General features: G+C 54.1%; 1 protein-coding gene across 1 annotated transcript; it reads right to left on the bottom strand.

The window, feature by feature from the left end:
• Nucleotides 1–1229: 1229 nt before the first annotated feature.
• FAM163A (family with sequence similarity 163 member A) lies at nucleotides 1230–2503 on the bottom strand (the record flags this gene model as incomplete). The annotated part of the gene is made up of 2 exons (XM_084211097.1): nucleotides 1230–1634; nucleotides 2411–2503. 2 exons carry the CDS (start codon nucleotides 2501–2503, stop codon nucleotides 1230–1232), a joined length of 498 nt encoding a protein of 165 aa, XP_084067223.1.
• Between the last annotated feature and the right edge of the window lie 11018 nt (nucleotides 2504–13521).

The raw sequence follows: 13521 nt of genomic DNA, 5'->3' as shown, positions 1-13521 counted from the left end.
TGAATGGGAAGTGCTCAGCAGAGCAGTTCTGCACTGGTTGCTATGGAAGTGCCTGGGAATGATGGAGATGTCCCTTTAGTAATTTTTCACCTAATTTGATTTATGAAGGAAGAAGAAACTTTCCCACATTCATTTTTGCAGAAAGGCAGAGTCACTGGCTGTCACTGCTGGCTGCAGTGCCTGTGAACCCACGTTCGCAACATGTTCAAGACACGTTTGGATCTTGCACCCTCTTCTTCCAGAAGCAAAAGCAGGGGGACCCCAACCACCTGAAGATCATTCTCCAGTGGGAGTGCCCTGCAAAGAAGACATGAGCCAGTGGGCTCTGCTGTTGCTGTCAAAAGCAAAATCCATCCTAAAGCCAACCTTCCTCTGGCTGTCAGAGCTGTCAGGGTGGGGCTTTGAAAGCTGAAGGTGACCAAAACTGCGGTTATTTAGAAATTCAATTCTTCCCATAAGTAAAATCTTGCCATATTCATGGGTCCAAGTTAAAATTGTTCCTAAGAAAGCTTGTGAAGAATAGAGGAGGTGGGGGCTTTGGCCGCAGAAGGACTGGCCTGTGCCTGTCGGCGTGGGTGAGCTCTTTTGCGAGGAGCTTTGCCTCCCCCGGCAGTGACCTAAATTCATGTCCTGAACTTCTTCAGCACGTGCAAAGACCGAAGCAGGTGGGAGACGGTGCTCTATCTTACACTTGAAAAGAAAAGCTAACTGCTAGCGGCAGCTGACGCAGTACGAGGGGAGCAGGATGACCTGGATCTTCCCTTCTTCCCTTCCCCATGGCTGAGGAGTGCTGCCATGCCCTGCTGGGCACTGGGATTCACGGGGGACGGCAGCTGGCCCCGGATGATCAGCCCATTGCTCCGTGCGCCGGAGGCAGCGGGCGTCACCTCGGCTGGCTGTGTGGGGACACCGAAGGCCTCACTGGGCTCAGGGAGCCGGGGGTAATTAAATTAGGTTGTACTGTACATAGCCCTCGTTAGACAAGTCCCTTTGGGAGAGAGAGTAGATAATAATGACACTTATGATGGGTTTGGAGGTGGCCGGTTCAGCGCTGCCCTTTGAGGTCTCACTCGCCTTCTGGCCCGCGAGGCTCGGCCGTGCTGGGCGCCTCAGCAGGGCCGCGCTGGCCTCGGGCTGGGCTCCGGGCTCCTCTCCTCAAAAACAAGTGAAAAGCCCCTTCCCTGGAGCGGGCGCCAGCTGGGGGCACCCTGTGCTCGCGGCAATGGTGACTACACCTCCGTGCTGATGGCCCGCGGGTTGGGGAAGCCGTCGCGGAGGAGGCCGTGGCGGCTCAGCGTGTAGCTTTGCAGGGAGGCCATGTTGAGGGGCGGCCCCATCTCCTTGTAGCACGCGGGGGTGTAGGTGACCCTCTCGCCCCCGTTGCGCACCATGTCGGCAGTCCGGATGTAAAAGGGGGAGCCGTAGGGGGAGCACGTCGGGCAGTAGGTGTGAGCCCCGTGCTGGTTGAGCTCGCCGGGCGGCGGCGCGGGGCTGCCCTGCCCGTCCACCATGCGGGAGCTGCAGGCGTTGCACATGACGAGGTGCGAGTGCGTGGGCAGGTCGGGCTCTTCCTCCTCCTCCTCCTCTTCCTCCTCCTCTTCCTCATCGGAGTCATTTTTCTTGCAGCAGTAGTACTGCAGGAGAGGGAAGGGGTTGTGTGAGGGGAAGCGGAGCAGCCGGTGGGGCGGCCCTGCCACATCCATCCCCATTCCCCTCATCCCCCTGCCAGAGGAACCCTCCGGGGCCTCTCGCTGATCTGCTCCATCATTCCTGCGTCCTGGGAAGCAGCAGGAGCCAGACAAAACCTGGACCTGAGCGTGCTGCAGGAGGCACCTGCTGGGGAGCTCACCCTCATCCCTCTGTGAGGTTTGCAAGGGGAAGGTATTTCATCCTGCCAGCTGAAAACTGCTCCAAGTAAGCGCTGTGCTTTTCATCACACGGGCATTGCTGCACAGCACAGACTTCACATTAACTTTTAAAGAGCAGGAGGTTGTAGCTAGCCGTTGTTGAAAGCCTCCTCGGTTAATTTACAAGGGGAAAAAAAAAATATATAAAAATCTCCATCTGGTATTTCAAACCCAGCCAAGCCTGCACCTCAGTTAGCAAGTGCTGCAGAGCCTCAAAAGCCTCAGGGCAGTACCCCGCACACCTAGGGGAGGAAAGGACATCCATCCAGACCCTTCCTACTGCAGCACCTTGGCCTGGGGAGCACAGAATGCTAAAATATCCCAAGCTGGAAGGATCAAGTCCATCTCCTGGCCCTGCACAGGACAGCCCAAAAATCACACCATGTGCCTCAGAGCATTGTCCAAGCACTTTTAAGCCCTGGGAGACTTGGGGCTGTGACCAGTGCCCTGGGGAGCCCGTTGCCCAGGTGCAAGGTGGGAGTGGCAAGGCAGAGGACACTCACCTGTAGCCTACAGTAGCAGAGCACAGCAATGATGCACAGTAGGATCACCGCCGCTAGGATTCCCCCGGTGATAACAACAGTTCCCGCTGTCATCCGACCGATTCTCCATCAAACTCTGCAAGGCAGGGACACAAAACTCACCTTCCCTGGTTTTGTCATCACATCATGGACGTGATGCCCACAAGGCATCCCAAAATATTGCATCCTCATTCCCTTCTACCCAGCGGGAAAAGCATCATCCAGTATTATCCTCCTCCTTCTCCTCTTAGTGAGGGGACACCTGAGATGCAGCATCACACTGTTATTGCTGGTCTGGCTTGGGGTCTTTGTCAAACACCCCAGAGCCCACTGGCAAAACCTCACCCTTACTGAGCCAAAAGGATGCTTTCCACACTTCTGGCAGAAAATCCAATTTCTGCTTCAAAATGCAGGAACAAACCTGGACTTTTCACCAGACAAAGCCAAAGGGGAGTCTCTGAACTCCAAAAATGGCACCCTGGCTGCCTGTCAGACACTTACCAAGCAGCCCCCACCCCCATCCCTGTGCCATGGCACCCAGGGGATACTCACGTTCAGTGACCGAGGCGTTGGACCTGGAAGAAGTGGAGGGAGAGGTTAGACACAGCCTGACAGCAACCCTTGACCTGCCTGCCTTTCCCCATTTCCCAAGAATTTGCCTTGATTTGGGATGTGTGGGAAGCCCTGCTTCACCCCCGTGCCATTTTCTCTAATTTGAAGCAGGGGAAAGAGGCATTTCCCAAGCTCTGCAGGAACAGGGCGCAGGCCTGGCTTAGTCAGCACTTGGCCTTTTCCACTTTAAAATTTATTACGAGGAAGGCGGATGCATCATCGCGCTGGTGTTTTAGGTGCCACTGGGAAACGAAATCTCTCCTCAATCCCCTCCAGGACAGGCAAGGCCCAGCATCCCCCTCCACCCCATCCCACCCCATCCCATGGACACCTACCCGGAAAAGGACAGGCAGGATGTCGCAGTCACGCTGGCCCTGGGCCGGACGGTGGGGTCAGGCAGCACCACATGGCCACGGGGAGACTCAGCGGCCCTGGGAGGGAGAACAAGGAGAAAAACTCCACTGTCATCTCATCCCCCTTCCCAAAGGGGCTGCCCAGTGTCCCCATCCCCACCAATGCCACCTCTGTCACCGCAGTGGGGCTAAATAAATTGGTTTTTTTTAGGCAGGCTGTCAGGAAAGGTGGGTGCTGCAAAGGTGGGTAAAGCAAGCTGCCAGGAAAGGCTGATGCCATGTCCCAAATCTGCCATTTCACCAAAACTGGGGACTTGTAGCAAGAAGCGTGTGAAAAACGCCAATCACTTGTTTTTAAAATTTTTAAAGTTTAATAATAACAAAATGGTTATAAAAATAGTAATATAATTAGAGTGATAAAACTTTGGACAATTAGGATTTAGGACAATGAGACAATAAAAACAAAGAGTTACTGACAGTCCAGGTACCTCTTTCTGGGCAAAATAAGCCCAAAAATGGACTCACGTTAACAGAGGATTAACCCTTAAAAGCAACAGCCTGTTGCATATTCATACAGCTCATACATGATGCATAAATTCCATTCAAACACAAGATTCTGTCTGGGCAGTGTCACCTTCTTACTCTTAATCCCAACAGCATCTTCAGGACTGAGTGAGGCAGGAAGAACTCGATAAGAGAGCAATAAATTCTCTTTCTCTGAAGGATTCAGGTGTCCTGTGGCTGCTATCTCAGTTCGAGTCCTTTCTTTAAAAAAAGTATCTCACATAGCATAGTTTCTGTTTCAACATTATGTTATAACCTAAAACTATATTTAACACACTACTTAAGAAAATGAATACAGCACCACTTTCTAACATAACACATATAATATTCATTTGAATATTTGTGAAAAGCCAATCATATAATACATGTTTTTCACAACTGGGTGCAGCCACGGCCCCATCACCCCCGCCGATAGCAGCGCAGCCGCATTTCATTACTGGCCCCCGTGTCCCTCTGTGCCTCGTCCAGAGCAGGGATAATTGATAGGGCCCAAGTGCCAGCCCGTTGCAGCTGAGGAGATCTAATTACCCGCTCACCACGCGGCCCTAATTAACAGAGAGAGGTGGCAGCTTCCAGGAGAGACCTTCCCAACTCTGCCCTGGCCCCTCTCCGCTGCACGTCCCAGCAGGCACAGTGTGGAACCCTCCTCCCCAAAAAATCACCCACCCTCCTCACTCTGCTGCGGTGGTTTGCACATCCTGCCTGCCACAAATCTGATTTTCAGCTCATGGCAAGTTCCTGTAGGAAGCCAAAAGGCGGGCACGCATTGGATTTCCTCCTTGAGCTGCTCTCACACACGAAACAAAGGAAAAAAAAAAACCCAAAGGAATCAATATGTCCATAACCCAGCTAATATCTCTATCCATCAGGAGACCCAGCACAGAGCTAATAATAGAGACCAACACACTCAGCTCCTGCTCCCTGTTACCAAACTGTACCCTGAACCGCTGCCAGGAGTGTGAGGAGACACACACAGGGAGCCTTCGGTGCAGTTGCCACCTCCCCAGGTGCCTTCCTTAACAGGGGAAGGTGGCAGTGTGCGGCTGAAAATGGCAAACACTGACCTTTGATGACCCCAAGACGGACACGCCACAAGCTGGGCGGTGATGGATGATGCAGGCAGCTGTTCACATCCAGAAAACTTCATTTCATGGGAGCTGTGATTTGATTTAGAGCTCAGAGAGCAGCATCCAATTAGCCTAAGGATTGGAGTGAGCAGGCAGGCCTGGAGAATGACCCCGGGTAAGGAGGGACTGGCCTTGGGGTTCTTTTGGTCACCTCTGAGACACTCAGGTCTCAGAGGATAGCTGGATTTCCTCATGCCCCCTCTCTGGTGCTCCCATTTCTGGGAATGCTGGGGTCAGCATTTCACTTAGCCCCGCTCAGGAACTGAGCTCTTCCTTATTAAAAAAGTGAATGTTAAACAAAGGCAAAAATGAAAATGAAGCACAAGAGAAGCGCTGCCTTTCCTCTTCTCTTTGGAGGGGGTGTTTTTTAAGAGGAGGAAGTTCCTGCCCTTCTCCCCTTCCCCAAACCCAACCAACCAGCAGCACAGAAATTCATTTCCTACCACATTTGTGACTATAAAATAGCTTTCTCGAGCCCACAGTTCTCTCCTGCATGGATGAAGAAGGGAATGTAACACCTCGCAGGGAAGGAGCAAGAGCCACAGTCTCAGGAGTAACTGGGGTTTTGGGAATTACAAATTCAGTATGTCCAGAAAGGGGCAGGACAACTACAGCAGCCTTTTCACATCTCTGCCACCAGGAACCAGCCCATACCCCTTTTCCATCCACCCTTCCCAAGCACATCCCAGCCTGCTGGGAAAGGAGCATTTTGGGCTTCCCTGGCTCAGCTCCACACAGCCCCACCACTCCATCCCAACAGAAGGCCGTTCATTTTTATGGATCCTGTAAATCCCAGTCTGCACTGTGAGGTGAGCTGTCCCGGGGCGGGATAGGACACATCGGCATCCCAGGGGGATGCACAAATCCAATTCCCCGAGGCACAGTCCCATTTCTCCTTCTGGCTCTAAAAAGGGAGTCGAGAGTTATTTAAATATTTAAATATCCCAGGTCGAGCAGATGCCTTGCCACTCGCTGCTCACCCGCTCCCGGGTGCCTCGGGACAGGCACGGGGAGCGTGAGCACACAGATCATGGGAACAAAACCAGGATTTACACGAGCTGCGCTGCCGTACTCCCTGCCTTTCCTTTCGGGGAGCGATCGGAGCGATGTCGCTCTGTCCCCGGCGCTCGGGGGGGGGGGGCGGAGGGGGGGGGGGGCGGAGGGCGGGTCCGTGGCTCTATCGAACTCCTCCGCTGGCTGCAGAGATACATTTTCTTTAATTGATGTTGCCTCACGGCTCAAAGTTAGGGCATGAAAAGTGACTCCGGGAACGAGTGGCATCCCAGGCTTCTATATTTGTTCTCCTTCAATGACATCCGTTGCAGATTTACACGGTTTGCAAGTCCATGGCGAGGCTTTTGCCAGCAGGCAGCACTCCCAGCCCAGCCGAGACACTGCCATCCTTACTCAGCACGGGTGTCCCCACCGCCTCTGCTCATCCCTGACACACGGCAGGGGTCAAGCACTCCCACCAGAGCTCGGGAGCAGGTTCAGGCTGGGACAGGCACGGTTATATACCAAGAGCATCGTGCCAAACATTGTCACAAGTCCTGCCCTAACCCAAGCTCTGCTCTCCTGGTTTTGCTCTGCAGCTCACGGGATAATTCAATGAAATGTCTGCCTGGTAAATTAGCCCGGCCGCTGCCTCACCAGAGTCATCTCCCAGGGCCTAATTGGAAAAAACCAGCATCAGGGGCCTCCTTTTCAAAACAGATTATGGCAGCAAGCAACAGGGCAGCTCCCAGGCAGCTGCGACCTGCCCCGCACGGACCCAGCCCAGCAAGATTCAGGGGGATCAACCCTCTGCTGCAAACCCCCAGCCTCGGGGCAGGATGGGTGCTCAGGCAAGGCTGGGGTCCCCCAAACTCCCTGCATGTCAGGTGCTCTGTACTTCAAAGCATGAGGGCACAAACCAAGCCATGGGGGGGGCACAGCCAAGGAGAGCCCACTACACAAACGAGCTGAGCCAAATGAAATTAATTTTACCCAGAGCAATGGCAGTGTGGTGGGATGCAGCTGGCAGCCCCCCAAGAGCTTCCCTCTGGTCCCAGTGCTCGCCCCTAGGCTTCCTGCCCTGGGTCACTGTGAAGCTCAATCAGCTGAACCTGCTGCTGGTTCTGCTGGAGTTACACTGGAGTCCGGACCAGTCTGCAGACAGAAATCACAGCAGCAATTGGGAAAACTTTTATTTCTGCCTGCTGCAGAGAACTCCAGATAAGGTTTTTCCCAGCAGAAAGGATGTTTTATGTGGCTCATTTCCTGCCCAAGCTTTTTCCTGCTGTGATGCCTTTGGTGCCTTGAGCCACGTGGGGTTTTCCCAGCAGTTTTGCTGCAGCCAACACCCTGCTCCCGGCTACCACAAGGGCAGCCAGGTTGCAGAGGTGACACTGTCCCCCAGCTGAGGCTCCAGTGAGTCACAGTCAGTCATCAAAACCAAAAATTCTGTGCCCTGCTGTAAGTCTGCCCTTGCTTTCCCTCCACCACTTGGACCAGCTCCCCAAGGCTCCCCACTGCCTCTTCCCAGCCCAGGAATGGGATAGACAAAATGCCAAGGATGTGAAACCAGCTCTTTTCTTGCAAAAGCTTTGTGGAAAAGGCAAGATATTAATCTCAATTTTAAAAAATCAAACACCTTCAATGGTGGAAGTTACCAGCCAGACCCCAGCTCCCAGGTGGGCGGAAGGGCTGCACTCCTGCTGTAACACTATGCTCCTGACCCTCTAAGCCCAGGAGATCCCTTCTTCTGGCCATCAAACTCAACCAAAAACCACCTTCTTGACCACCCAGGTTCACTGCCTCCCACACCAGGCCTCATCCTGCCCTGTGGGTGCCCAGGAGAACTTCCCTGCCAACAGCAATTTGTCTTTACAGCCACCAAGGACCAAGCGTGCCCCTCCGACCTCTGTCCAGGTGTGTGAAGCCCTGGCACATCCTGGGACCAGCTGGCACATCTGCATTCCTCTCCCTGGGAGACCTCCCAGCACTCCTCAGACTCCTGGAGGAAGGGCAGCTTTGCAGGCTGGGACGTCTCAGGCAGGGATTATCCTGGTATCTCGTTACTTGGGCATCTCATCTGCCCTTTATCTCCTTAAGCAACTATTCAGATCCCGCCTGCGTGGATTAACTGCAGCCAGGGATACGACACAGGGGCACAGAAGGGACTGTCACCCCGCCCTGTCCCCAAAAACACACAGAGACATCAACCCCGTGGGCTCAGCCAGGGCTACACCTGGATCAAGGCAAGTTTCTGTCTAATTACAACGCCATTTGCAGCTCCTCCTCATTGCAGGGCGGCTTAAAACCCAGCGCTGGAGAATGGCAGCTCCCTCCTCATCCCCCCACCCGTCTCCTACCCGCTGGGTTTGCTCAGCCGGCTCCCAGGCAGCCCAGCCCAGAGCCAGGCTGGGCGGACGCAGTCCCGGGAAGGGTGGTGAGCAGCCCCGGACACAGGGAAGGCGTCAGACGTGGGCAGCTCAGAGCGGGATGCAGGATGGGAATATCCACACGGCTCATCTCCGGCCGCTGTGCCCAGGGCTCCTCCCGGGGCAGCTCCTGGCAAAAGCTCCGCGTGGCAGAGGCCAGGAACGTGTGCTGGGGAGCCGCTCCGCCGCGCTCCCAAAATAACCAGGGACAAAACCGGTGGCATGAAGCCAGGTCACACAGAGAAAGGCTTTTGAGATTATCCTGCACGTCAGATCCCCACAGGCAGCACCTGGCCAGCATCCCTGCTGCAGGCACCGTCCCTCCCAGCACCCACACGTTCCCGTGAGGAGCAGCTGCAGCAGCCGGCAATGGAGCAAGCCAGGATACTGGGTGTGTCCCAGGTGAGACTGACCCTCGCCAAAAAGCTGGAGAGTTTTCCCACACACGTGTGCTAAAAGCTCTGGACCTTGCCTATGGCCACGGCCTGAGGAGAGCCAGAGCCCAGGCTGGATCCTGCTGCACTGTGGATCCCTGGAGGACACAGACCTGGAGAGCAAGGACCTGGATCTTACTTGCACCCCACGTTGCCCCTGTCACAATGGGCGCTTACAACATCCAGCAAAAGACATGGATCCTTGTGAGGTAGAAAAGGAGCAGGAAAGCTTATTTGCTTCCACCCTGATTCCAGCACCTTGCACTGCTCTGGGTATCCCATGACTGATTTAACCCTGTGTCAAGGCACCAACACAGCAGAGGTATTCCCCATCACCAGCCAGCATTCCCAGCACCCTCCCCAGCAGTGTGATGGAGCCAGCCTCCCATCAAGGATGCTCCACTGTTCATTCCCAGCCCTGGGCAGGTCTCTCCAGCACTCTCATTGCTTTAAGATGAAACCTTCAACCTCGCACGCCGGTGGGCTCTTCCCATCAGGGCAAGGACACGATGACCTCGGCCAAATCCCTCCATTCTCTGGGGGCTGCAAACACACTCTGTGGATCTTCTCCCTGGTTTGATTGTCTTGCTCCTCCCCCACAGGAAGGTGCATGCTCTGCTCTCCAGTGGGGGGGGATTCCACCAGGAATCACCAGGACTCAGGGACACCAAACACATCTTCATCCCAGGCACAGTGGAAGAGGAGCATCAATCCCAGAAGCATTGTTCAGAGAAACCCCACAGAGCATCCCTGACAAGATCCAGCCGAGCAGAGCAGTGAGTTTCCCTCCAAAGATTTTTTTTCCATTAAGCCAGTTTCTCAGCAGCTTCCCTAGAACAACTTCCTCTCCAAGGCACCACTTCATTGTCACCCTTCTTGCCCTGGACATCGATGCCATCTCACCTCATTTCTACTATTCCCATGAAAACTCTTTCCCCAGTTTCCCAGTTCCACACGGATCTGTCCTTGCTGCCCTATCCCAGTTCCTCCCAGCCTGCCACATGAAACACAACTTGTGCAAAACCTTTCCATGTAGCAGCAGCAAGCTCTGCTCCCGAAAGCAAAGCCCAGGGGAAAAGCTCTGGATGAGGCTGGAGCCTCTGTAATCCCATCAGCTCCAGTCCCTCTGGCAGGGCACACCAGGGCGGATCCGTTGTGCCGCAGCGTCACCCAATTTACGTGTTTTGCTAAAATAAAACACAAAATAAATTCTCTGTCTCACCCCCTGGGTTTAACCCGTGCCCTCCTGCAGCCTGGGGACTGCTGGCTGAAACAGTGACAGGCGTTTGAAAGGTGCTGCTCCTCTGGGACACGCAGGGGATGTCCCTCTGTGTCCTGCCAGCATCTGCCCTCCTGCCTGCAAGTGTGCCAGCTAGACAGCCACTGTGGAGGGATTCAATTAGCACAGACATCATTAGGGGTAATTGCACTGTTTGCCAGTTAAGAGGAATGACAGGAGATGAGTCTTGTGTTTGCCCATAAGGTGAGGGGCCACCACCACCCCTCTTGGCTCAGGTGGTCTGTAAATCCCACTTACATTACAGTTAGGAAAACTACGTGGATCCCTATCGGTGAATCACTGCACTTTCCCTTTCACATTTTGCTGCTTGCCTCACAATCATCTCCATCCAGCCACGGGGCCAGCTGAGATCTCTTCCAGTTGCCTACCAGATCCAGGTAAGGGTTAAAGAGGACATGGCCATCAACATCTCTAACAAACCAGGGACATCTCTGCCCACTTCCAGCTGGCCAGGTGCCCTTTGGCACCAGGGAACAGACAACCCCCCAGATCACAGCTCCTCCAGCAAAAACCCCAACCCTAGGGCTGGTCATAGTTTAATTCCACTCTCACAGGAGCTGTGAATCTGCATGATGCTTGGGAAATGTCTTTTTTTCCAAGGGAAAGGGAGATGGGGGTGCCAGCCCAGGGGAGGAAGGCACGGGGAAGAGCAACCTATTCCTCCTCATGATGCAAGACCTGCTGCTCTGACTGTCAGCATCCCCCCAGCATGTTTGCTTGGAGTAGAAACAGAGATTTATTTTAATGACTCATTAAAGCCTAATTGCATTCAGGCAGCAATACAGAGAGAGGAGCCTCCCACGTGCACCAGTACTACAGTCGGGAGGGCTCTCGGAGCCTCCCCGAAAGCACAAGGCAGACAGACTGTCTCTTTTTGGGGCCAGACATCAGGGCCAGCTGCTGGCTCTGGAAGTGAGGCTTTGTGATCAGAATCCAAAAAACAACCCAGAAAACTCTCTGATCTTCTCTTCATTTGCCTCTGTCTCCCCAGTGTGGCAGCTGCTACCAGCTGCTCATCCCTGAGCTCTGGGGAGGAGACATGACATGCCCAGAGCTTGGATGCCCAGAGCTTGGATGCCCATCTCCAGGGCCTCTGGGTGATCATTTTCTAACCTTGGGAACACAAATGTTTGTAACCTCCCCGTGGGCTTCCAAGGAAGCAATAGCAGGAGCAGGGTGGGATTTGCATAGGAGCCACTGCAGGTCACCCTGGCAGAGAAGAGGTGGACATGTCACAGGGATGAGCTGCTCCTCCCATCCTGAGGGCACCACGAAGTGGCCAGGCTGAAAACCAGCCAGCCTGGAGGGGAGCCAGCCCAAACCCCACCACTGGCAACCCAGGGAATCTGACACCACCCACAAGGAGCCCATGTACCTCATCCTTCCCAGTGGGATTGCAGACCCAGGGGCAGCCACACCACCCATGGCAACAAGGGCTTACAGCCACTCTGACCTCCAGAGATCCCCATCCTCAGGACACAAGCTGAGAAGCCCCTCCTGCCCCCCTCACTCACCAGAGTGAATCCTCTCACATTGACCTGAGGGTCTCTCCTCCTGAAAAGTTGCCCCTTGCAGGAATGGGAAAGCCATGGGTTCTCTTTCCTGCTCTGCAGTTCAGACACCCCAATACCCACAATGATGGTGACAGCGTGCTGTGGGAGGACAGCCCATCTGGAAGCAGACACCCCATGGGATGGACAGGGTCACCCAGCCACAGCTCTGCTTTCCAAGCCACCAGGAATCCATCTCTCAGAGATGGCCCATCCATTGGGATCCTGGACCCCAGCCCCATGGTTGCACACACCAGGGAAAGCTGGGGCCACAGCTGGCTCTGGGGTCAAACACAGGGCACAGCATCTGACCCAAACCCCCCTGTTTGTGGTAAATCCAAGTGGAGGCATTTCAGGATCAGGTCCAGGACTGACTTTTCCATAAAGCCATGGGAAAAGCTCACCTGCAGTTGCTACTCACACTCCTTTCACCCCTGCAGAGCAAGCAGCCACAATGCAACCAGGCACGGGTGGGCCAGCCCTGCAGAGCTAAACTCTTTGCTGGATTTCAGACCTTTTTTTTTTTTTTTCCTTGTTGATTTATCACACAGCAGGGCTACAGACTCATCCATCACTCAGGATGCTCCACCTCAGCAGCCCCATCAGGCAGGAGCGGGGCTGGCCGGAGTGGTCACGCACACACTGCCACACACACCCAGTGAGGAGGAAAACCCAATGTGAAGTCTCTAAATGTCTCCTGCAAATGAAGTGTGAAACTCATTTTCAAGAAAACAAGGGTAACAGAGCCACAATAAATATTTCATCCTGGTGGGAAAGCAGTGACAGGGAAGGTTAGGAGGGCAGAGATGCCAGGAACGATAGGGGGCAGCAGGGATGGAGGATGGAGGGGGAGAGGTTGGAGGCAGAGAACAAAGAGAACACCACAGCCTGACCTTATTTCTGTTTGCCACTTGCCCTGGGGGCTGTCAGATTTGAGGCATGACCACAAAGCAGCTCCCAGAAATAGGAGCATATCTCCTGTTGTGCCCATGGCTAAGCTGGGTGATCCTGCACTGGCTGGGAGCAGCTCAATGCTCCATCCTGACTCTTCCCAGCAGACACACACAGCTGCCAGCTCTCCTGTCCGTCCATGAGCCCAAAATTCCCCATGCAAAATGGCTGGAAGATGCTCTGCATTTCTCCACAGAGGAGGGTTTGCCAAGGTGGAAAATCCTTCCCACCTGACTTCCACCCTGCAAAGGGTCTTTTGGGCTGAAACAGACTGCAGGGCTGGGCTGTCTCTCCTAAGCAGGAACTGGCTGCCCTCAGGCCCATGGCCAGGCTGAAATCCAGCACTTTGGAAAGAGATGGATGAGGATTTCACATCCCAGCAGAGATGGTGCTGGAATAGGATCAGACTCACTGATCTGATATTCCCCATCACATCCAGAATGGCAGCCTTCTGATGCTCCCCCCTCTTGGACTTTCAACAGGTGAAAAAGTCCTTGCTAGGAAAAGCCTTTTCTCCTAACCCCTGGCAAAGCCCAGGTTAGAACCCTTTCGATCCTGCAGGAACAAAGCTGAACGCCAACCAGCAGCCCCAGTACACACAGTATCCTTCAAACAGCATCACAGGGAATTCTGAGGCTTAGGGAAGCAAGGGGCAAAGCTGGGGAAGGGGAAAAAACCAGCCCCAGAAACACAAGCCTCCGTTGGGGTGGAATATTCCACCACCCCTTAGAAAATCTCTCTCCTGGAGAGACAATCAATAGTACACAAATGAAATACAGC

Source organism: Fringilla coelebs (assembly GCF_963513975.1).
Source record: "Fringilla coelebs genome assembly, chromosome: 9".
NCBI classification, from domain to species: Eukaryota; Metazoa; Chordata; class Aves; order Passeriformes; family Fringillidae; genus Fringilla; species Fringilla coelebs.
Note: the sequence above shows the minus strand (reverse complement) of the source record. Positions and strands in the feature narration are given on the sequence as shown.